Source organism: Xiphophorus maculatus, chromosome 15 (genome assembly GCF_002775205.1).
Source record: "Xiphophorus maculatus strain JP 163 A chromosome 15, X_maculatus-5.0-male, whole genome shotgun sequence".
NCBI classification, from domain to species: domain Eukaryota; kingdom Metazoa; phylum Chordata; class Actinopteri; order Cyprinodontiformes; family Poeciliidae; genus Xiphophorus; species Xiphophorus maculatus.
Window position 1 is genome coordinate 4,652,691 of NC_036457.1, and position 22,930 is coordinate 4,675,620.

Genomic DNA, 22,930 nt, shown 5'->3' on the forward strand with positions numbered 1-22,930 from the left:
CCTGCTGCCGCCAAGCCGCTTTGGCTGCTGTGAATTCCTCAGGATGTTACGCAACCCGGGTAATCTGCATGCAGTGAAACGCTGCCCGGGGTATTCCCCCTGCACAGCGCTGCCCTTCCAGGCTAAACTGGTCAGAAAGCGGCGCGGATCGGCTGGCATGGCGCACAAACAGCCGCTCTGCCTCCGCGTTGTGCGTAAAACCCGTCCGGGCAGGTTTGGTTGCTTACCTTCAGCCTGCGCGGAATGACAACAGCAGCAGCCCGCTGACAGTGGAGCCGATCCCGGAACGAGCCCTGGCGGCTCTCCGACAGCAGAAGATGGTTGGTAAAAATCCACAGCGGGCGCAGAAAACAGCGGAGCCGCACAGGAGAGGCGAAGGTTCCGCGTAAAACCAAAGAAAAATGTCCGAAATCCGTTTTTAAAAGGTTTGGTTTCCGAGCAGAGCGGAGCTGCCGGAGCTGCTCTGCTGCAGACAGACACTCAGTGATCTGGCTGTGTTGTGAGCCTCTAGTTGTGTGTGTGTGAGTGAGTGTGTGTGTGTGTCGGGGCGAAATCAGGAGACACACACGCACACACTCTGCTCACACGGGGGTTATTCCAAGCGCCACTTCCCAGAATAGCAGCAGAGAGGAGAGAGAGACTGAGCTGCGGACCGAGAGAGAGAGAGAGAGAGAGGGGGGGGGGGGGGGGGGGTGCACGTGCGCGTGCATGGCCGTGTGTGTCTGAGTGTGTGTTTGTGACGTCATCGGATCCCCCAACGCGCAACCAGGGCAGAGGGAGGGGGGAGGAGGGGCAGTGGCCGAGGAGGAGGCTCTGTCTGCCGGTGCAGAGAGCAGGATTCCCCGGTCACCTCCGGAGGCCGAGCCGCCGCTTCCCGGTTCTTCCCTCCAGCTGCTGCTTCACTCAGCATTAAACACGTTATCTAACAGTTTATGGTTTTAAAAAATAATACAGAAAACTATCATTCAGATCCATTATAGGGGAAGTTAAAATCCCATCTGCATCACTTGGTCAAATTCAGTTAAATTTTACATTTCAGATTATTTAAATATGAAAATACAGAAAAGATCATTACTAAAGAAGCTAGGCGCTATATCCAAGCATCAGTGGACAATTTAGTGGAAGGAAGACATGTATCAGAATATGCATAAATAGCTGTTGGAAGATTTTAAGCTTTAAGTTTAGGGGAGATTCACAGGTTGAGTTACAGAAAAACAAAAACGGAGTTAAAAGGCAAATAAAATGGAATAAAATGTGGTTAAAAATCTGAATCAGCTGGAAACTGTAAGATCAGGATAAATTACATCCCTGAAAGCATCAGAATGAATGATAAAGAATCAGGATTATAATATGATCAGATGGTTTGATGAGTTTCTGACGTTTGGGTCAGAATTTGGTGTAACATGAAGTCATGACTCCACTAAGCAGCTTACTGCGGTTTTAAGGCTGGTGGTGGCAGCATCATGATGTGGAATATTACTGTCAGACACGTTGGGTCTCTTGGTGTCACCTGAGCCTCATCTGCACTCTGGTGGCAGGACGACGCTCCAAACCCCAAACCAAAACGGTTTGACATGTTGGTCCTGAAAAACTGAAGAAATGATTAATCCACGTTCAGAGATGGATCACAATAATCTGGCTGCTAGTTTAATAACAATAATCTGGCTGCTAGTTTAATAACAATAATCTGGCTGCTAGCTTAATAACAATAATCTGGCTGCTAGCTTAATAACAATAATCTGGCTGCTAGCTTAATAACAATAATCTGGCTGCTAGTTTAATAACAATAATCTGGTTGCTAGTTTAATAACAATAATCTGGCTGCTAGCTTAATAACAATAATCTGGCTGCTAGTTTAATAACAATAATCTGGTTGCTAGTTTAATAACAATAATCTGGCTGCTAGCTTAATAACAATAATCTGGCTGCTAGCTTAATAACAATGATCTGGCTGCTAGCTTAATAACAATAATCTGGCTGCTAGTTTAATAACAATAATCTGGCTGCTAGCTTAATAACAATAATCTGGCTGCTAGCTTAATAACAATAATCTGTCTGCTCACTTAATAACAATAATCTGTCTGCTATCTTAATAACAATAATCTGGCTGCTAGCTTAATAACAATAATCTGGCTGCTAGTTTAATAACAATAATCTGGCTGCTAGCTTAATAACAATAATCTGGCTGCTCATTTAATAACAATAATCTGGCTGCTATCTTAATAACAATAATCTGGCTGCTAGCTTAATAACAATAATCTGGCTGCTAGCTTAATAACAATAATCTGGTTGCTCATTTAATAACAATAATCTGGCTGCTAGCTTAATAACAATAATCTGGCTGCTAGTTTAATAACAATAATCTGTCTGCTCACTTAATAACAATAATCTGGTTGCTCATTTAATAACAATAATCTGGCTGCTAGCTTAATAACAATAATCTGGCTGCTAGCTTAATAACAATAATCTGTCTGCTCACTTAATAACAATAATCTGTCTGCTATCTTAATAACAATAATCTGGCTGCTAGCTTAATAACAATAATCTGGCTGCTAGTTTAATAACAATAATCTGGCTGCTAGCTTAATAACAATAATCTGGCTGCTCATTTAATAACAATAATCTGGCTGCTATCTTAATAACAATAATCTGGCTGCTAGCTTAATAACAATAATCTGGCTGCTAGCTTAATAACAATAATCTGGTTGCTCATTTAATAACAATAATCTGGCTGCTAGTTTAATAACAATGATCTGGCTGCTAGCTTAATAACAATAATCTGGCTGCTAGTTTAATAACAATAATCTGGCTGCTAGCTTAATAACAATAATCTGGCTGCTAGCTTAATAACAATAATCTGTCTGCTCACTTAATAACAATAATCTGGCTGCTAGTTTAATAACAATAATCTGGCTGCTAGCTTAATAACAATAATCTGGCTGCTCATTTAATAACAATAATCTGGCTGCTAGCTTAATAACAATAATCTGGCTGCTAGTTTAATAACAATAATCTGGCTGCTAGCTTAATAACAATAATCTGGCTGCTCATTTAATAACAATAATCTGGCTGCTAGCTTAATAACAATAATCTGGCTGCTAGTTTAATAACAATAATCTGGCTGCCAGTTTAAACAGCCTCTGTTTAGAGCAGTTCGGTCACTGGGTCGGTTTTATTTTCTCTATTTATTAAAACACGACCCGATTCTTGTCAGACTATTTATACTCAGATATTTGGTGATGTTGTGGTTATTTTTAAATCAGCTAAAGCTGCTGAGTAAGCATCTTGTGCTCTTTCTTCTGCTTTTTCAGAAGTTCAGCTGTTAGCAGTTTAAACTGCCTGCAGTGTTGGTGCTCACTTCTGCTAATATGCTAATAGCAGAGCTAATTTCTAGCAGAGCTAGCTTTGCCTAAATTAGTTTTTCCTGATAAATTTTATTTTTACTTTTCTGCTTGTAAACATTCAGTCCAACATCTGTCATGAAGTTTTATTTATCTCCTATTAAAAATTATTATTGCTTTAGCATTAGCTTCCACTAAATACCGTGTTAGCATAGCGCTTTATCGTTAGCAGAACTATTGTTTCTGATGACTGCTTTAGTGTTAGCGCAGCTAGCTGTTTAGTTAGGGTTACTACCTTGGGGTAAAAGTTTAAGTTGGCAGTTTGTGGCTGTAATTCACACTGAGTTGTTGAAAATGTTCATTAATGCAGAATAATTTGTGCTGTGATATGAAGCCCGAGTTTATTGTCCTGTTCTGCCTGGAAACAGATGATGCTCTGACCTGGAAGCCGTCCATCCCTCCTGCCTCTCGCTCAGACATCCGTCTGCTCTGTTTCTCTCTGAGCCGGTCAGCCGTAAGTGGATTAGCGTCCGCCGCCTCCCATAGGAGGATCACGGAGATGTGACCTCACCACGAGTGACCCTCGGCGTCCCCATAGCGACGCCGTGGCAACGCAACACTATGGCAACGGAGTGGAGCAACCTCTGATTCAACACTTTGCATCTGCTTTTCATGTTCCCGCCTGCAGCGGCTTCCTGGGAGCTGCAGAGATGAAAAATATGAATCATTAGAAAGTGATTTGATCTCCTGAACTGCTTCAAGAAAAATAAATCTTTAAGTGACTCATTCTGTAACGCTTCACGGAGCTGCTTTTCATTCCTTTATAACAACAGAGCCAGGGAAAAGCTAAACTGTTCATATCTGTGAGCTTTATTTTGAAAGGTCATTTGTTCTGGTCTGGTTCAGATCTCTAATCTGTCTTACAAAACATGAGTTTTATTTTGAAGGGCTGGCTAGGTTAACTTAGTAGTGCAGAACAGCTATGACATATTAAAGCTTTTATTTTGAAAAAAACAGTGTATCTTTCCACAACTATTTTTGTTCCGATGTGGAACTTTACTTTGAAAAGCCAACATGCTCCAGTAGTAATGCTGAACTTGCTTTAGGACTTTTCTATTTATTAAGTATTTTATTTTGAAAGCTAGAAGGAAGACTTGTTCACTGGCAGGTTTAGGTTTTCACTCATGTCAACAAAACTAACAGGGTTAGGAAAGGAGATATATCAGCAGTCGCCTTAAAGAAGGGTCAAAGGTCATCTCCAAACCACCTAAAGTCCAGACAGGAAAACGTCCCAACGTCAGAGAAATGACTTCCCTCTCAGGCTCTACAGGCCTCAGTTAGCAGGTCAAAGGTGAAAGGTCATGACACTGAACCAATATGGCTGTTTTGGACAGTTGAAGGAGAAACTCCTGTTCTCTCTGGAAACAAGATGGCGGCCGCAGCTGATCAGGAACGCGGCCGTTATTCAAAGCCCTCTGACTCTTAAAGGAAGGTTTCTGTGAGGGAGGATTTGGTGGCCAGATTGAGCTTCTGACAAAGCAACTGGAGTTGCTGCAACTGGAGTTGCGCCAATCCCAGTTGTTGAGTCACAATCAGACGGGAACTCCTGATCCTCCCAGTTCACGGCTCACTGACGATGTACAGTAAAGAAAAACAAGCTGAACGAAGAACCTGCTGAGTGGCAGGAGGAGAGCAGTCTGTAGCAACACACACACACACACACACACACACACACACACACACACACACATACACACAGCGTTGCCTCGAGCTTTTGTCCTACAGTCAAACTGTAACATGGTTGCAGTTTTACAAGACAAAGCAGTGCTGTGACAGCTGACTGATTACTAATGCTTACTCATTCAAACACACACACACACACACACACACACGCGCACACCACACACGCACACACACGCGCGTGCACGAGTCACACCTTAACTCCCACAGAGGGACAGGAAGCCGCTGGTTGACACACATTCCTGGACCCCGGCCCAGTCAGAGGACCTGCTGCAGGCTGTGATTCCTGCGTTAATCTGACCCGTTTTCAGGTGTGGTCCAGGTGTTACGTAAAGGTGTGAGGGCAAAGGTCAAATCGGATGACATAACGGCTGAAAGAGGAACATATGTGGGAGAGTTCAGGATGAATGAAGAGAGGTGATCAAATTTTACCTCCTTATTGTTGCTGAAACATTATTTACCCTTTGGGAGTCGAATGAACCGGAACGTTCTGGTGGTTTGGGGTGAAACAGCGCCACCTACCGGCGGTCAGTATACTGACCTCATGATTTACCAGCAGCTCTACGGGCCATTGCTGCTAGTCACTGAAATAACATTATTTAGACAAAAATGTGGATTCATTTGTTCAAAATCATAGTTCCACCACATTATTCATTCATTTATTAATGTCACAGTTTCAAACTAAATATTTAATTAACAAGTTAAATCTTTAATTTAGCTAAATATTATCTAAATATTTATAAGCTAGATTTTTAGATAAATATTTACTTTGGAACTAAATATTTAGTTTCAGGCTAAATATTTAACTTGCTAACTATTTACCATTTACATATTTAGTTTGAGTCTAAATTCTTTGCTAACTACATTTTTAGCTTGAGGCTAAATATTTAACTTGCTAACTATTTAGCATTTAGATATTTAGTTTGAGTCTAAATTCTTTGCTAACTACATTTTTAGCTTGAGGCTAAATATTTAGCTTGCTAACAAAATATTAAGCTCCTAAGCATTTTGCTAAAAAGAGAAACATTTTGTTATGAAGCTAAATGTTGAGTTTGTTAAGTAAATATTTAGCTAAAAACGAAATACTTAGCTAGCAGGCTAAATATTTATATCTACACTAAATATTAAGTTTGCTAAATATATGAAGCTAAATATTTAACCTGTTTGCTAAATATTGGTCTCCAAACTAAATACTTAGTTAAATACAGTAAGCAAAATATTTAGCAGACATTTAGCTAAGAGCAAATGTTTCATTAGCAAGTTACTTTTGTGTCTCCTAACTAAATATTAAGCTAAGTATCTGAAAGTAATAATTTAGCTTGCTAAATAAACATTTTTTGCTCCAAACATTTACTTAGCAAGCTAATAATTTAGCTACTTCCGAGCTAAAGCTTGCTAGCTGTAAAAATGTGTATTACATTCATTATTATAAAGTATCTAAAGTGTCAAATTTATTTATGTCATCAAAGAAAAGCTTGGAATATTATTCCAGTGTTATTATTCAGATGCAATAAGAATCCATATCAAGATTATTGAAAGTAGCCTTCATCGTAACAATTTCCCGCCCCCTGACATCATCATCATCATCAACACGGAAGCAGCGGAGACCCGGGGGGGCAGGAGAGGTGCAGGGAGACGGAGAGGACAGAAACATCCAGCTAAAGAGCCAGCAGAGACAGACAGGAGGACAGACAGACGGGCCGGTGTCTGGGGGAACAGCGGGACACTGAGACGCATCGACGGGAACATCATGGCGCTGATCCCCTCTCAGGTCCTGCGGGTCGCCATCCTGCTGTCCTACTTCTCCATCCTCTGCCACTACAAAGCGCTGGACATGCCGGCGCACCAGACCTACGGAGGCAGCTGGAAGTTCCTCACCTTCATCGACCTGGTCAGGCTCTCCATTATTATTATTATTATTATTATTATCATCACTGGAGCATGCGCAGAGGCGCTGCTGCAGGATGATCAAAGGATCATGTTTCTCTCTTTGTTCGGCTGTACGGGGAAGGGGGCGGGGAGCTAACTGGATCAGAACCGAGCCTTATGGTGCGGGTTGAAGCTCTGAAACGGTTCTGGAGTCGCGTTGGAAGCGACCACCGCGGCTCTGCAGAGGTCAATGTGCTGCCTGCGGCTGAACCGGAACAGGTGTTGGACTTTAAAATGCAACCTGTCATAAACAACTTCCTGTGAGCGGGAGCGCGCCGCGCGCACTTTACAGCTCTGAAACAGGATCAATACGAAAACATCTTTTAACGTTTAGCATCCAGAGAACTATTATACTCACTAACTTCACGTTTATTACCACTTAATATGTTTAAATAATCAGATATTGAATAAAATGCAACAAAGCTGGCAGATTAATATGTTTATAAATCAGTCAAAACGAACAGCGGAAATGTGGGTTATTTAGCCTGTTGTAAGAGGAAGAAATTTAATCAATCATATTTTTACCACGTTATTTATTCATTTATAAATGTCACAGTTTCACACTTAATATTTAATTTGCGAACAAAATATCTGAGGATAAATATTTAGCTAGCGCAGTAGCTTTCACGCGACCACCGTGACCATATTTAGCTAGCTGAATATTTAGCTAGGAAGCTAAATTTAGGCGGGAATCTAAATATTTTGTTAAAAGCTAAATATGAAAGCGAAATATTCCAAACTAACTATTTAGTTAGCAAACTAAATATCTGAGGCTAAATATTTAGCTTGCTTACTAACTACCTAGCTCTAAACTAAATAGTTAGCTAGCAAGTTAAATATTTCATTAGCAAGCAAAATACTTAGCTTCGAACTAAAATTTAAACTTGCTGTGTAAATATTTAATTTGAAACTGTGACATTTGTAAATTACTGAATGACATGGTGAAAGTATTAATATTCTTTTCTTTTATTACAGGCTAAATAACCCGAAATATTGCTGTTAATGTTTGTTGGTGTAACTTTACAAATGGTACACCAGTGATTAGATATATTTATCTAATATATTTATCCTTCAAATAGTTTATAGTCACCCTTCCAGGCTGCAGCTGATGCTAGCAGTATTTATGGTTGCTGTCAGTCATCTCTGTAACCATAGAAACCCTGACTGAGCGGTTAGCAGCAGCAGCCCGCATATTAGCCTTCAAAAGCCTGTTATGGATGCCGTTGTGAAATCTATATAAGGAGTGAAGGGACCAAACACTCAGCGCCCATTCAGGGAGAACAATGCAGCCATACAGACAGACGGAGAGCGGCTGAGGCTCCACCAACAACCGGTTTCTGTTGGAAAAACAAACTGACCTTCAGAGTCTCATCTGGTTCTTCAAATCTAAGATAATTTTATATGATTGCTGCTTCCAGCCTCCAGGTCTGTTTAGTCAGATAAACACAGAATCCTCCGTTCTGATTGAAGCGTCCAGAGAAAGAAATTCAGATTTTACTGCAGCAGCATCTCACACGGGGAACTTCAGAAAAGTCTAAACTTTAATTTGACTTCATTGAATCAGTGAAGAAAAGAAATCAATCTAGGGATCAATATTTACCAATAGTGTTTATATTTCATATATTTCCATACCCCTTTAGCACCATTTAAAATGGCCAGTGGTAAGCACTCTTTCTGAGAACACTTCCTGTTAGATGCTAATAGCATCACTAATTGCTGCTTAGCACCTTTGCTAACTTTGAAAAAATGTAGCGCTCTCAGATTTCCCTGAGTTCATCTTTTTTTGAACACTTCCAGTTATTTGCTAACCGCGGAGTTAACTTTTAGCTTAACGCCGAAGCACTTTAGCTAACTCTGGAAATGTTTAGCGTACTGTGCTTAGCTCTGCGGTGGCTTCCCTGGTGAATAACAAACGGGGCAATGTGCCCAACTAGCTCAGCAAACGGGCTAGCGTCAATTAGGATTGTGGAAAATGAAGTGAGTTGACATGAGAAACGTAGGCAGTCGACTGCTTTTCTGAGTATGTGGGAGCAGTTTCATAAGTTTTTCAGGTGGAGAGCTTTGGCTCACCCACAGCTCCATCCTCACATCCGCTGGGTGACACGTTAGATTCCCACAGGGAGGAGGAGGAGGGGGAGGGGCGCAGGCCTCCTCTCCAGAGGTCACATCCATCTCTGTGGACATACGGTATCGACGGCGGTGTTTCATTACATGATGGAGGTTACACCCTGAGCTGCTTCTCTCGTCGCCGTCCAGCTGCTGCGTCTGATGGCTGTGCTTCCTCCTGTAGGTGATCCAGGCCGTGTTCTTCGGGCTGTGCGTCCTGATCGACGTGTCCAGTCTGCTGACCAAAGGAGCCGACAGCAGGGAGCAGGAGCGCCAGCTGAAGAAGCTGATCGGCCTGAGGGACTGGATGATGGCGGTGCTGGCGTTCCCCGTTGGAGCGGTGAGGACGCCATCTTGACCCGTTTCTTCCATTTATTTAGAAATTTCAGGCAGTTTTCCATAAATCATCCAGTTATTTGTTGGAAACGACCATTTTTAACCTCTTATCCATCATGTTGGGTCATTAATCAGGTTGTACTGTAAAGTATTTGATTGGTAATTAAATGTGTACACAAATAATCAGTGTCATATCTGTCAACAAATGAAGCAGCAGGAAAATTAGTAAAAGGGAAAAACTCTACATTTCAGAAAAAATAAACAGTATTCCTTACTGCATGAGGTCAAAAAGAAACTCTAGGTATTTTTTGGTTTCTAAAGGTTAAAAATTAACTCTAGTAACTAATAATGATGCAAAAATGATCCTTGTATGAGGAGCTTTAGTTGTATGACTTTTCCTACCTAAACATGGTAAAAAGCTGATCAACAGCTCCAGAATTTCTCTGCCTACTTAAAACATTTAGTGGTTGAGATCAAGGAAGATAACGCTAATGCTAACGAGATGCTAATACCTTCCTCTGCATTACAAGAAAAGCTCTGGACCAGAAAACTGACCAACCGAAGGAAGTTGTTTTGAGAAAAATCATTTTCTAAAGATGTTAAATCTAATTTAATTATTGAAAATAAGCAGAATTAGGAGTTTAAGAACCCAAACAGTTTGAAAACGTTTAAAGGAGACGTGGAAGCGGGTTGTTGGGCCTCCTGCTGAGAGCAGAAAGGTGCCGTTCAGGCCACAACAGGAGGGTTTGGGTTCACACAGGTAACTCCATCCCAGCTGCAGAACAAGTCCTGGCCTCCGTCCAACAGCAGAGGCTTCCCGGAACCGGCTGATGGTGCCTTCAGGGGCGTGGGACAAAAGGCTGCTGTGACACATGGATGAGGTTCCTGTTCACTAACTCACCTCATCACTAACTGACAGGATCAGCTTACGTGTGGCGTTCCCCAAGGCGGCTTTCATGGCCCAGTTCTTCTTCTGCTGCTGGAAGATTGGTTCCCATCTTTTAAAGACACAGTACATTATTCCTTCTTGTTCAGCTGATTGTTTCTACATGGGTTAATAAACATGAAGCCTAATTATTAACAGCAGCTGCAGTTAGACAGTAAGAATGACTTTACTGAATGTGTTGGAATGCCGAGGGTTCCCGGTTCAAATCCCAGAGGGTCTTTCTGCATAAAGGCTGTCTCCATCCAACCAACCAACCAACTGTCTGTCCATCCAACCATCCATCCAACCAACCAACCGTCCATCCAACTGTCCATCCAACCATATGGACGATATTCTCTGATCTTCTTCTCTGACTGGTTGGTTTATGTCTAGTTTTTCTTTCTTCTTGTTTCTCACTTTGTGTTTTCCTCCTTCCAGTTTGTCGTGTTCACATTCTGGACTCTCTACCTCTACGACAGAGAGCTGGTCTACCCAAAGCTGCTGGATAACTTCATTCCTCAGTGGCTCAACCACGGCATGGTGAGTGGGTTTGTTTCTCTGCTCAGGCTGCAGCTTTGATGACAAACTTTAATCAGTTCCATGATCAATAAAGTCAAAATCAATCAGTTTCCTGATTATCCTGAAATTTAAATTTCTAAGACCTAAAGTTGTTGTTGGGATTGAAAGTTTGGAAAGAATTCTGGAAAACAGTCCCACAGCATAATCCTGCCTCCACCAACCTGTCATAATTGACATGAACCAATCAGGCACGACTGATTACCGCAGCATGCCTTACACCAGACCAGTTTCCATGGAAACCCTCTCCACGAAGCTCTCTGTGCTTCACCAACATGGTGTTTAATGGAAGCTAGCGATAAATACTGAGGTGCTATTCATGGCAGATAATGCTAACGCGCTAACTTCATCCATGTCGATACCCTGTGGCAATAGCACAACACGGTATGTCGCCCTCAACAGGGGAGATTCGTCATTACACACCTGCTTGTACGGTTTGTTTCCTGTAGAGCTGCAGGTGAACATGGCCAGAGGAAGTGGAACTGCTGCACTGACAGTACACTTCAAAATAAGAGCATACAGATGTTGAACTTTATTCAACCAAAAGTTTACAAAACAACCAAATAAATTAGTGCTTCAGAATTTCTCTGAAAAAATGAATTTGGGTAAGCTCAGTCGCTGAACAAACTTCACAACAAATTAGCTCCACAATTAGCAGATTTGCTCACCACTGTCAAGAGGAAAGTTGGAGAAATACTTCAAGTCTTTAACAATATTATCAAACAGCATAATTACTCCTCCAGACTCCCCCTGGTGGTCTGGAGGACTTTGGTTTTGCAGAGTTTCATACTTGCTGTTGTTTTTGCTGCATTTCTTCTGTGGTTGCAACTTCGCTTGTTTGCATTTCGTTTTTGTTTTTTAGATTTTGCATCGTTTGTTTTCATGAACGGATCAGAACACCTGAATTCAGGGATTTTGACCCGATTATTTTGATTGATTATTTAGAATTTAGGCTACTTCATTTTGGAGTTCACGGAGTCAGAGTGTTTGTTTTATTGGTTAAAATCTTTCTGGATCTCAGTTCTGCATGGCAGATCATGTAAAGCGAAACTCTCTGGCATCATTACTCATGTCAGTGGATCATGAGCTGCAGAAACCAGATGATAACCGTTATCAGTGCAGGTCCACCTCTGGATTTAAATAGCAGCTTTGATTCCCCATCAGGAGGAAGTAGGTTTAGTCAAATGTTTGGACGGGGAGCAGACGCGGCGCATCGAGGCTCCTGACTGATAACCGGCGGCGGCGAGGTGCTTCAATCAGCAGGTTAGATCATCTGAACATTTCTCCAGCAGCCTCTGATACGCAAAATGTTCCCGTGGCGCTTCCGGCTGCCGATCCTCGGAGAAGTGAGAGCGGTGTGTGTGTGTGTGTGTGTGTGTGTGTGTGAGACAGAGCGAGAGAGATGAGGTCATCCCTTCAATGTTTCCCAAATCCAAAGAAACAAAAGCAACGTAATGTAGCAGAGCTGTTGCTATGAAGCTCAACAACTGCAGCACCGCTGAGGCCTTTGTGCAACACACACACGAAGCGAGAGCAGGTTGGGGTGTGTGTGTGTTGTAAATATTTTGTGGTATACCATGGTGTCGGACTTGTTTGTTTATCCCTGCTACCACGGTAACCATGTGGCCAGCGAAGGAGGGAGGAGTTGAGTGAATTCAGCTGGAGGCAGAAAGACTCAATGATTTAATAATAATGTCATCTCAGGCATAATTGTTCAGTAAACATGTGGTGAGATGATGTCACTAACTGTCTGCATTCATTGACACATTTATGAAAAGGTTCAAAGCAGGACGAGTTCCTCCGAGGGAAGAAAAGCAGCAATTTTACGGATAATTTTGGTTTTTATTCGCTCTTCAGTGGAAGGACCATCATAATGTAAAACCCAGTTAAACCATAAAGTTTATGAACAAAACAATTCCGGGTCAAAATAAGTAAGTTTAAGAACATTTAACTCAGTTATTTTATTAGATAACATGGGTAAATAAAGTACCTCTTCATGTTGTGGGCAACAATAATTAAAAATACAGTTTTACTAAAACCAAAGCATTCAGCGACTCAGCTAATGCTACACTGCTACAGTATGTCAACATGATAAAAGGCAGAAGCTAATGCTAACACGCTACGCCAACATATTTAGATTAAGCTAATGCTAAAGGATTATATCATGTTAGTTCCAGAAGGGCTGCACAGTGGAGCAGTTGGTAGCTCTGTTGCCTTGCAGCAAGAAGGTTCTAGGTTCGATTCCCGGCCCAGTTTGCATGGTGGGTTCTGTCCGGTGCTCCTCCCACAGCCCAGAAACATAACTGTTAGGTTAATAACCTAACAGTTTACCTTTTCATAAATGTGTCAATGAATTAACCGTTAATTGGTCTCTAAATTCTTCCTGTGTGTGTGTTGCCCTGCCCAGACTGTCTACCTGTCCAGGTGACTCCGCCTCTTGCCTGGACCGTAGATGGAGAGGCAGCTGCTCCTCCTGACCCACTGGGGACAAGATGTTAGAAAGTAGATGGATGTTAGTTTCAGAAACTCACATCAGGACTAACTTCAGTTCTGCTCCAGCTTCATGTCGCAGTTCTAAGTTCACAGAACAGCCAGCTAAATTAGTGGTTTAAGATTATAGAGAAAAATTTATTTAGGGAATCTAACTGTGCAAAACATTTTCAAAGTTATCAAAATACTAAATTAAAAGTTAGTTCTGTTAATTATGGATGGGCTGACGAGATTCTGCCAAAGTATAAAAACCTTCGGACCGTTTGTGAATTATTGGCCGATTTGATGCAGATTTTCCTTCCTTGATTCATGTTAATGAATCTGAAGAGAAAAAGTGAAGAAAGCTGAAGAGCAACGTCCCTCAGCGCCTCGTCGGGCGCGGCGCGGTCCGCTCCACTCCACTGTGTTTGGTTTCCAGGAGAATCATAACAAAAGTTCTGCTCTGGGTTTAGTTTCTGGTTACATCAATGACGGGATGAACTCCGGGTCCAAAAGCATGAAGCTCTCAGTACATGACACACACACACACACACACACACGTAGAGGTTTCTCTGTTAGCTGCACTGCCTAATGACTTCATCAGAGGAAAATTAAAGTTCTGGAGTCCAAACGGAGCATCAGAACCAGAACCAGGTGGAGTTTTCAGGTGATGGAGGAGTTATGAGATCAGAAGGGTTTAAAGATCCGAGTCCTGCTTCCGGTATTCCAGACAACACGGATCTGGACCCGATCGCTGCTGATTCAGCGGTTTCAGGAAAATGTTTGACCTCTGAGGTCAGGAGAGGAGACGGGGTCCCTGTCCCGGTTCTGGCCCAAACCACTGGCTGAACCTTCAAGGCTCAGAGGATTTCTCTGGGAGGGAAATTTCATTAAAAAATATAAATTAGTCATTACATTTCATTCTATTATATTTATTTAATATGTAAAATAAACTTAGAACATCTAGTTATTAAATAAATGGTTTAAATTAAAACAAAAATAACTAATAATTCACATTGAAAACATTTAAAACACAATGAATAAAATAAGAAAAATTATTAAACAATTCATTTAAATTCAAACTAAATAAATAATAAAGTGAGTCGTAATAACATTCAATATAAATAAAATTAAAATATTGTAAGTTTAGTGATTCTCTGCATTAGGCTCTGCAGACTGAAGCCCCACTATTTCACTGTTGGATCAGTGATTTGATTGGTTCTTGTTCTTTGTGACGTCATCAGGCTTTAATGTAGGCAACCAAACCTGGTTCTGTAGAACCTGTTCTGATGTTCTGCTCCATGTTTCTCTCCAGCACACCACCGTTCTTCCCTTCATCATCATCGAGATGCGGACCACCCACCACAATTACCCCCGTCGGTCCTGGGGGCTGGCTGCCGTCTGCCTGTTCGGCGTCGGATACATTCTCTGGTAACGGGTCACTCCAGAACATTCCTCCAGAACATCCGCTGGTTCTGCTGCGTCTTACAGATGACGTGTTGAAGTCCAGATTTGTTGGTAAACCCTGGTTCTGGCCTTCCAGGACATGTTGGGTCCACCAGGTGACCGGTGTCTGGGTTTACCCGGTCCTTGAACGCATCACGCCGCTGGCTCGGGTCGCTTTCTTCAGCGCCATGACGGCCGTGATCTGCATCATGTACGTCCTGGGAGAGATCCTCAATGGATACATCTGGGACCACACACACACAGGTACACGCATCCCTACACACACACACAGGTACACACATCCCTACACACACACACAGGTACACACACACACAGGTAGACACATCCCTACACACACACACAGGTACACACACACACAGGTAGACACATCCCTACACACACACACAGGTACACACATACGGGTACACACACACAGGTACACACACATCGTGTTGGAGATGTTTGGGTCGTTGTTGTCCTCATTTTTCCAAGTGTCCTGATGATGATTGTCAGTTTTCACAAAAACTTTGCCTCTTCCTCTCAGAAAAGGTCAAAGGTGAGTGACCTCCTCTGCCTCCATAGCCGCTTTGCGGACCGAGCCGAAGCCAGAACCACCGGACCTCGCTGGACCGGCAGCAGACCAGCTGAGGAGCAGAACCTGTAATCATCAGTGACCCTTTGAGTCGGACGACGATGAATCCTCTGTTGTTTTTGTTTGTGTCTTCGTGTCGTTTTGCTCTGAATGTTCGGCTGCAGAAAGCCGAGCTGCATGAGTTCTGGGAGGAAACCCAAACAGCTTCTCACCAGCCGGAACCGACGGTTCCAGCAGAACAAATCATCCTCCATCTCATCGTCACACTACATTTCTGGAGGAAACTTGTGGTTGTTTTAAGGTGCAAATAAAGCTTGAACAAATCTGCAGCGTGGCTCTTTACTGGTTCCAGCGGTTCGGCTCAAACTGGGTCAGATTTCCCTCTGCTGGAGCTCGGTAGCATCAGAACGAGATAGAAACATAAATACAACCTTCACTGCTTCCTGTCTGCTGCTCGACTGGGAGGCGTAAGGTCCACACACACACACACTGCTCGTTAACAGCTCTGTGTGTGTGTGTGTCTCCTCATTAACACGCCGAGGTGACACATTCAGACATTATTTTAATATATTCTGTTCTACTTTCATTAGCATCAATTTCCATGTTTTAGATGCTTTGAACAATAAAACACTTAAATAAAAAATTTAAATAAAAAGTCTGAAAAATCCGATCAGATGTTTGAGGTCAGAGATCCAAAGCAGCTTCAGGATTTATTTTCCTCAAAACTCCAGTTTCACTCAGTTAAACTGCTCCCCCTGCTGGCCGACTGATAGAACAACAACGAAATGAAACGTTGATCCAAAATATAAACAGGTTTTATTAATTAGAAAAAATAACAATACAACACGTAAATAAATATTAAAACTGAGCTGAAGCTTTCTGCAGGTCAGTCCTTCCTGGTTTTGGGTTTCGGGGCTGAAAATAAAAAGAGATTTAAGATTGAAAAGAATCAATAAATAAAATGAAACATAAAAGTGAATTAAAAGCAAAAGAAAAAATCTAGAAAAATAGAAAGTTTGTTTTATTCACCGTTTGGATTCTCCTGTTTGTAGAAAGTTTTCAGCATCTCAACAGCTTCCTCTGCTCTGTGACCTGGAACACACTGAACACACACACACACGAAGGCACACGCTGTCAGACAAAACACAACGCTCACATCCTGAGCATTTCCAGACTTTTTCCATCCTTCATGTTAAACTAGGAAGGAATGAAGGGAACCAGGAAAGGAAGGAAAGAAGATAAAGTAAGGACAAAACGAAGGGAAGATGGAAAGGAGAATTCAAGACGGTGCCATAGTCAAAGTCTGGAAACACAAACGTAAAGACCAAGAAGTGACCCTGCAGGTCAACCTGGGGTCAGAGGTGAAGTGTGACGCTGACCCTGAAGGTCGTCCCGGTGTCAGGAAGCTCAGCAGAGGAGACGTCCAGAACCGAGCCGCAGCCTCCAAATCGCTCGTTGCTGCAGCCGTAGACGACCAGAGGGACGTCTGAAGAGTCAAGGACCAACACACACTCACACACACCGACACACACACTCACACACCAGGATACTCATGAGGCGCAGGGCTGCGGCGCACATCACGCACGGCTCCACCGTCACATACAGCACCGTTCGCTCGCACACGCCCCTCACGTCCAGGTTGCCACGGCGACACCAGTCCAGCAGCTGGTCCAAGGCGACCATCTCAGCGTGACGCGTCGCCTGAGGGCATTTCACACACAGGAGTGTTGTCACGGCGACCCCAGATCCGCCTCCATCTTCCAGAGGAGGAGAAGAAGAAAAGGTTTCCTACGTTTTTGGTCTCGTTGACCTCGTTCCGGCCCTTCCCCACCACTTCCTGTCTGTGGACCAGCAGGCATCCGACCGGAACCTCGCCGCCCTGCAGAGCCTCTCTGGCCTGCATGCAACGACAAACTCAGTCAAAGTCGGTCACACAGCTGAAAAACGTGTAAACAAACAGAAACACATCTAGATTCAAACTTGAATCTAGATGTGTATTTTTCATTTTATGTGGTTCTAAATGTTTGTTTTTAATATTAATAAATGTTGAATACATTTTAAAATATGTATCTCATTCCTCCCCCAAAATAATTTAAATCCCAGATTTATCAGGACCTTCCTAATCAAAGTTCTACTGCTGAAATATTTTTATTTTTATAATTTTCATCATTAATTAACTACCCTTTTTAATGATTAAATATCATATAAACTTAGCAATTTTCACTGTTAAATATCTCAAACTCACCATTTCAAAAGCTCTCGACATCCACTTCTTCATTTCTTCATCACTTACAGAAAACCCGGCCTCTAACACGGCTTTACGGCCCTCTTCTGTTGCCATGGTTACTAATGCCGTCTCACGTCACTCCACGGTGACAGACTGTCGGTTAAAAAGCAGCATTTATTTACTGTTTTTATGCTTTTCACGGCAACTTTCTGAGCTCCACGCTGACAGTCGGGGAGGATAATATCGGACGGACCGTATCCACGACGCTCTCTTACGTTAAACTGACGTCTTGACGTAAAATCTGAACCGGAAATAGGAGAAGTGGTGTGCAAAATAATATAACAGACGTAGGTGGTGGAGTAACTCTTAATGTGTTTCAGCTTTAACGGCTTATAAACCAGCAGAAGTTCAAATAAACACTTTCACTTTATTCCTATTTTTTAATTTCATGAAATAACCCGAATTATTGCTACTAATAATTTACTGCGTAACTTCACAAATGGCAACGTTCAATCTCTTTGTGCACAGACTACAAAAGTCAAGAGACACAATAGTTTTTTTAGCTAACTTTTTTTTACGTCGTTCTCAGATTTAAATTCCGAACTCAAATCTAGGTTTGTTTAATTTGAATTAAGTTTAAAATGTATCACATTATTGGGTTTTATTTTGAAATTCCACACCGGATGTTTTGCCTAGGCTTTGGTTAGCGTAGCTCTGAAGTTTTAGCATGCAGACTCCGAGCTGCAGTCCGGCTGACGTGTGTGAAATAAGGAGCAGAGGCTGAAACCACAAAGAGGTTTTAGTTTCTAAACTTTTAGCCGTTTGAAGATGTTTTCATCTGTCTGGAATTTTATCAAACGACATAAGAAGAAATTTATTTTCACCGGAGCTGTGGTCGGAGGTGGGTGCTGACTGATCCAGGCTAGCAGCAGCTACAAACCAGACTCCGATCATTTAAGCTTTGAAAAAGATTTAGTTTGATATTATAGGAGAGTAAAAGCCCGGACTGATATGTTTTTATAAATATCATACTTTATGTTGAATTCGGCCTAAGAAGTTCTTTCAGATGTCATTGTTTCTTGCATTTTTAACTGAAAATATATTTAAGTAAATTAAAAACTGACATTTTTAGAAGGTAATCCTATGTAGTGAGTTAATAGCACTTAATTTAATTCAGTTTAGAAACACATTATTTCTAAAGAAAATAAATTTAAACCAGATAAAAATAGAACAAGTTGTTGTGGATGCTGATGCTGTATCTCCTGTAGCAGTCAGTGTTGCAACAAGTCTGAAGATGCTTCTGACCATTGCTGTATGGCTGTCATTAGAGATGATATTCCACAGTAACATCTCCTGGATGGACACATCAACTCTGCTAATCCACCTCCTTTGCTTTTGCTACTATTAATATCTCTGATCGAGTGTTTGCCCCTCAGAATATAGAATACTACAACATGTCTAACACAACTTTATAATTCTGTCTCACCAAACAAAACCACTTCCATTAGTCCAGAATATCAGTGGACGAGTCAGTTTTGTTTTTGTTTTGCCTCTTCATACAAACTTTGTTCTGTTTGCTGGTCGCCTGCCAGGAGTTTACCTGCTCGGTAAATATGCCCAGAAGAAGATCAAGGAGGTCCAGGAGAAGGAGGCGAGCGAGTACATAGCCCAGGCCAGAAGGCAGTTCCACTTCGAGAGCAACCAGAGAACCTGCAACATGACGGGTCAGAACTCCAGATTATTTTAAACGAGGAAAGGATTCAGGAACATGGAGAAGAATTCACCGTTTTTGTGTTTTCCAGTTCTGTCGATGCTTCCTCCGCTCAGAGAGGCTATCGTCACTCAGCTCAACTCCGAGAGTCTGACAGTGATGCTGAAAACAAAGTAAGAGTCACAGCAGATCACCAGTGGCTAGCACTGCTAACTAAATAGCTAGCTGCACTAAAGCTGCAGCGCTAATGTTAAACATTAGTTCTTCTAATGCTTTTTATGTTTATAGCTTGCTGCTGTATGTTTCTTGTTTGAAATGAAGTTATAGGAGGGAAAAGAATATAAACAGAACTGCTGTTTCCCCTCCTTCAAAATAAGAGCATGAATATAAATGTTCCACTACTTGCAGAATTGTTACCAGTTGATAACCAAAACCTCAACAGCAATATTCAACTGAAAGTTTAGTAAATTAAAGCTTTTGAAAATATCCAAGAAAAGATTAATTTAGGGGAATTTAAGTTCGTTAAACATAGTTTCTCTTTTTCTAGCAAAACGTCTATAGCATTTAGCTAAAAATTAGCTGTTATGGGCGTGCCGTGGTGGCGGAGGGGTTAGCGCGACCCACATTCAGAGGCAACGTGGCCTCGACGCAGCCGTCACGGGTTCGACTCCCGGACCCGACGACGTTTACCTCATGTCTTTCCACCTCTCCTTCCTCTTTCCTGTCAGCCTACTTTGAAAAAGGGACACTAGAGCCCACAAAAAGACCCCTTGCAGGGAGATTTAAAAATATATATATTAGCATGCTAGTGGAAGTTTAGCCTCCGCTGCTGATCGCTCATCCGCACTTCTGAGTTTACTGGTAAGCAACGCTGCGGCTGCAGCCAGAAATGATTCATTTCCCTTCTTTCTTTCTTCTGACAGACCGGCCAACAAGCTGGAGATCTGGGAAGATTTAAAGATCATCAGTAAGAGTTTGAAACGTTTCTCCTGGCGTAAAGCCGAGGTGTTTGATCCTGACATGGTGTGTGTTCCTCAGGCTTCACCCGGACCGTCGTGGCCGTCTACAGCACCTGCATGCTGGTGGTTCTCCTCAGGGTGCAGCTCAACATCATCGGGGGATACCTGTACCTGGACAACTCTGTGGGAAAGAGCGCAGCAGTGAGGAGGGCCAGCTATCAGGCAGCTAGCAGCAAGAGCTATTAGCTTAGCGCTTTGATTTGTCCCACAGGAATTTTTCACTTCAGGGAGTTTAAAGGAGAAACTTCATGTTTGTTGTCCCTCAGAGTCCTCTGACGCCTCCGGACGTCCAGCAGCAGTACCTGTCCAGCATCCAGCATCTCCTAGGAGACGGTAGGGAGTATCCACCCCGGTCTCTGTCCTTTGTATGTCCTCTGATCCATCCATGTGTCTCTCCAGGGCTGACGGAGCTGATCTCCAGGGTGAAGACGGCAGTGCAGAGCTCCCTGGGCGGGTAAACGTCTCTGTCTCTCACCGTCTCTGAGACGGCCCCTGATGTCCTCCAGTCTGTCCCCTGATGTCCTGCTCTCTGTGTCCAGGGTGTCTCTGAAGCAGAGTCTGTCCCTGCTGGAGCTGGAGCAGCAGCTGATCTGGATCCGAGCCGAGGTGGACTCTGGACGCCCGCTGTCCTCCTACATGCTGGCGGATGATGAGGACGTCCTCGCCGACCAGGTGGCCACTTTTATTTTGAAAAAGCGACAAGCAACAAATCTAGTGACTTTTTCTCAGAGCCTGTCTTTCCTGAGCTTTTATAGATATGAAACATTTGAACATGTAGGATTAAAGTCGTCCGCTCTGCTGAGGACGGAGTCCAATCAGGAGCCTCGTTCTCACTCTCTGGTTTCTCCCCTGCAGGCGTGCGGCTTAACGGAGAACGACCTGGTGACCATCAGACTGCTGAACGAGACCAGAGACATGCTGGACAGGTGGGCGAGTCCGGCGGCGCTAATGCTAACGTTAATGCTAACGCTAACCGCCTGCTGTGTTTCTGTCTTCAGTCCAGATCTGAGCAAAGTTCTCAGCGCCTGTCTGAACCGCGGCTTCTCTCGTCTCCTTGACAACCTGGCCGAGTTCTTCCGGCTTCCTGTCAGTGACTCCGCCCCCAACTGCGCCCCCGACAGGTCAGAACCGGACAGACCGCGGATGTCTGGACAACACCAAAACCACAGGAACGACCTTAGAGAAGCAACCGTTGCTGCTCTGGGAACAGTTATAAATATGGTTTAAAGTCAGATTCTGTAGAGACTTTATGAGCAGTCAGTATCTTCCAGAGCTTTGAATCAGTTTTTGGCTTCAGGGATTAAAGCTGCAGCTGAAGGGAAAGGTTTGGTTCTCTGGTTTTCTCTTCCAGCCTGTCTGCCGTCAGCCTGCCGCTGGCCAAGATCATCCCCATCATCAACGGTCAGATCAACTCCGTCTGTAGTGAGACTCCCAGCCACTTTGTTCAGGTAGGTCCGACGCCAGTGGTTCTGCGGAAACCCGTCACTGTTGTGGGTCGATCGGCCGGATCCGGGTGGCTTGGGTTCCGCCGGCAGGCTGGGGTCCGGACCGGTTCTGTTCTGGTAATGGGACGTTTTCTCTGCAGGACCTGCTGCTGAACGACCAGGTGAAGGAGTTTGCCGCCATCGTGTACGAGACGTTCAGCACGCCGCAGGAGCTGCAGAAGTGATCTGTGAGGAAGAGGAGGAAACGAGTCGGTGATGAAGACGCCGGTCCGTCCTCCGTCTGATGCCTCTGCGGCGTCCAGCCGGACATTCCTGTCCTCTCTGCTGGAGGACACTGAGGCTGCTGGGAGCAGTGGATCCTGGGAAGTGGAGTCTTTCTGCTGCGTTCACAGCTGATGAATCTCCCACGCCGAACCCTTCTGGGACGATTTTAGGCTGTTTTCTGGGTTCTGCGTTCGTTATGGATCCAGATGTTGCTGCTGAAGGTTTTAGACCTTCTGAAGATTAAAACACATTTAATAAAACATCTAAATTAAACATGGAAACTACATTTCACTCCTTCTGTTGCTCTTGGATGTGTAAATTCTGCCGCCTGCAGTTCACCTCATGGCCAGAAAGGGGCAGTCTACTCCACCCTTATTGTTGATCAGAAACCTGAGGAAATAGAAAGCCGTTTTCATTTATCATGAGAAAATGAGCTTATTGTTACTATTTGTGTATGTGATTGTCAAAATTATCAGAATAATTAAGTTAATAAATAATCCTTAGTTGCAGTCCTAGATCAAATTAACTTTATGGAGTGGCTTAGTCAAAGCCTGGACTTAAATCCAGGTCAGATGCAGTAGCATGCCTTTAAACAGGCCGTTCCTGATGTGTCTTCATTAAACCAAATCTGGAAGCAGAAAGGGTCAAAGTTCATCCACATGAGGAGACGTAGTGATCTGGGGTGTGAATACTTTCTCACAGCTCTGGAGATGAACCTGAGCTCTAGTTTCAGTCAGAGTGAGACATCATTAAATCGGTTTCTCTAGAATCACAGAATAAATCCGTACTGCTGCTGCGTCAGCA

At 43.1% G+C, this 22,930-nt stretch overlaps 4 protein-coding genes and 1 long non-coding RNA gene across 8 annotated transcripts in view; 3 read left to right on the plus strand and 2 right to left on the minus strand.

Annotated features, from left to right (window-relative positions):
* Nucleotides 1-316, minus strand: part of hivep2 (human immunodeficiency virus type I enhancer binding protein 2) — a 79,574-nt gene extending 79,258 nt beyond the window's left edge. The window contains exon 1 of the mRNA XM_023348128.1: nucleotides 228-316. The gene's annotated coding sequence lies outside the window, so the exon portion shown is untranslated. The remainder of the gene's footprint in view (nucleotides 1-227) is intronic.
* Nucleotides 231-4,127, plus strand: LOC111611416. Its single transcript, XR_002754043.1, has 2 exons — nucleotides 231-320; nucleotides 3,770-4,127. It is a non-coding gene; the product is annotated as an uncharacterized LOC111611416 (long non-coding RNA).
* A 2,526-nt stretch (nucleotides 4,128-6,653) lies between these two features.
* Nucleotides 6,654-15,789, plus strand: aig1 (androgen induced 1). The gene is made up of 6 exons (XM_005815381.2): nucleotides 6,654-6,972; nucleotides 9,301-9,456; nucleotides 10,816-10,917; nucleotides 14,738-14,853; nucleotides 14,966-15,132; nucleotides 15,413-15,789. The coding sequence occupies exons 1-6, from the start codon at nucleotides 6,832-6,834 to the stop codon at nucleotides 15,430-15,432; spliced, it is 702 nt and encodes a 233-aa protein (XP_005815438.1). The 5' UTR covers nucleotides 6,654-6,831; the 3' UTR covers nucleotides 15,433-15,789.
* A 468-nt stretch (nucleotides 15,790-16,257) lies between these two features.
* On the minus strand, nucleotides 16,258-18,081 carry adat2 (adenosine deaminase, tRNA specific 2). The gene is made up of 6 exons (XM_005815382.2): nucleotides 17,706-18,081; nucleotides 17,253-17,357; nucleotides 17,011-17,161; nucleotides 16,840-16,946; nucleotides 16,490-16,562; nucleotides 16,258-16,375 (listed from the first exon to the last, which is right to left on the minus strand). The coding sequence occupies exons 1-6, from the start codon at nucleotides 17,799-17,801 to the stop codon at nucleotides 16,347-16,349; spliced, it is 561 nt and encodes a 186-aa protein (XP_005815439.1). The 5' UTR covers nucleotides 17,802-18,081; the 3' UTR covers nucleotides 16,258-16,346.
* Nucleotides 18,082-18,371: 290 nt separating this feature from the next.
* Nucleotides 18,372-22,399, plus strand: pex3 (peroxisomal biogenesis factor 3). 4 transcript variants are annotated; one of them, XM_023348160.1, is made up of 12 exons: nucleotides 18,372-18,588; nucleotides 19,280-19,411; nucleotides 19,490-19,571; nucleotides 20,322-20,365; nucleotides 20,437-20,579; nucleotides 20,684-20,750; nucleotides 20,817-20,871; nucleotides 20,957-21,089; nucleotides 21,273-21,343; nucleotides 21,416-21,538; nucleotides 21,769-21,865; nucleotides 22,003-22,399. In XM_023348160.1, exons 1-12 carry the CDS (start codon nucleotides 18,516-18,518, stop codon nucleotides 22,084-22,086), a joined length of 1,104 nt encoding a protein of 367 aa, XP_023203928.1. In that variant the 5' UTR covers nucleotides 18,372-18,515; the 3' UTR covers nucleotides 22,087-22,399. The 4 variants fall into 4 exon arrangements, with proteins under 4 accessions (XP_023203928.1, XP_005815437.1, XP_023203927.1 ...); XM_005815380.3 differs by having other exon boundaries at nucleotides 20,437-20,558; XM_023348159.1 differs by having other exon boundaries at nucleotides 20,684-20,871.
* Nucleotides 22,400-22,930: the final 531 nt, after the last annotated feature.

Coding starts and splice junctions, on each gene's coding strand:
- aig1 (XM_005815381.2), top strand. CDS start 6,832: ATGGCGCTGATCCCCTCTCAGGTCCTGCGGGTCGCCATCCTGCTGTCC. Junction 9,457..10,815: donor TGGCGTTCCCCGTTGGAGCG/GTGAGGACGCCA, acceptor TCCTCCTTCCAG/TTTGTCGTGTTCACATTCTG. Junction 15,133..15,412: donor CTGGGACCACACACACACAG/GTACACGCATCC, acceptor TCTTCCTCTCAG/AAAAGGTCAAAGGTGAGTGA.
- adat2 (XM_005815382.2), bottom strand. CDS start 17,801: ATGGCAACAGAAGAGGGCCGTAAAGCCGTGTTAGAGGCCGGGTTTTCT. Junction 16,947..17,010: donor CGCAGCCCTGCGCCTCATGA/GTATCCTGGTGT, acceptor TTGACTCTTCAG/ACGTCCCTCTGGTCGTCTAC. Junction 16,376..16,489: donor CAAACAGGAGAATCCAAACG/GTGAATAAAACA, acceptor TTTTATTTTCAG/CCCCGAAACCCAAAACCAGG.
- pex3 (XM_023348159.1), top strand. CDS start 18,516: ATGTTTTCATCTGTCTGGAATTTTATCAAACGACATAAGAAGAAATTT. Junction 20,872..20,956: donor GTGCAGAGCTCCCTGGGCGG/GTAAACGTCTCT, acceptor CTCTGTGTCCAG/GGTGTCTCTGAAGCAGAGTC. Junction 21,090..21,272: donor AGGACGTCCTCGCCGACCAG/GTGGCCACTTTT, acceptor TCTCCCCTGCAG/GCGTGCGGCTTAACGGAGAA.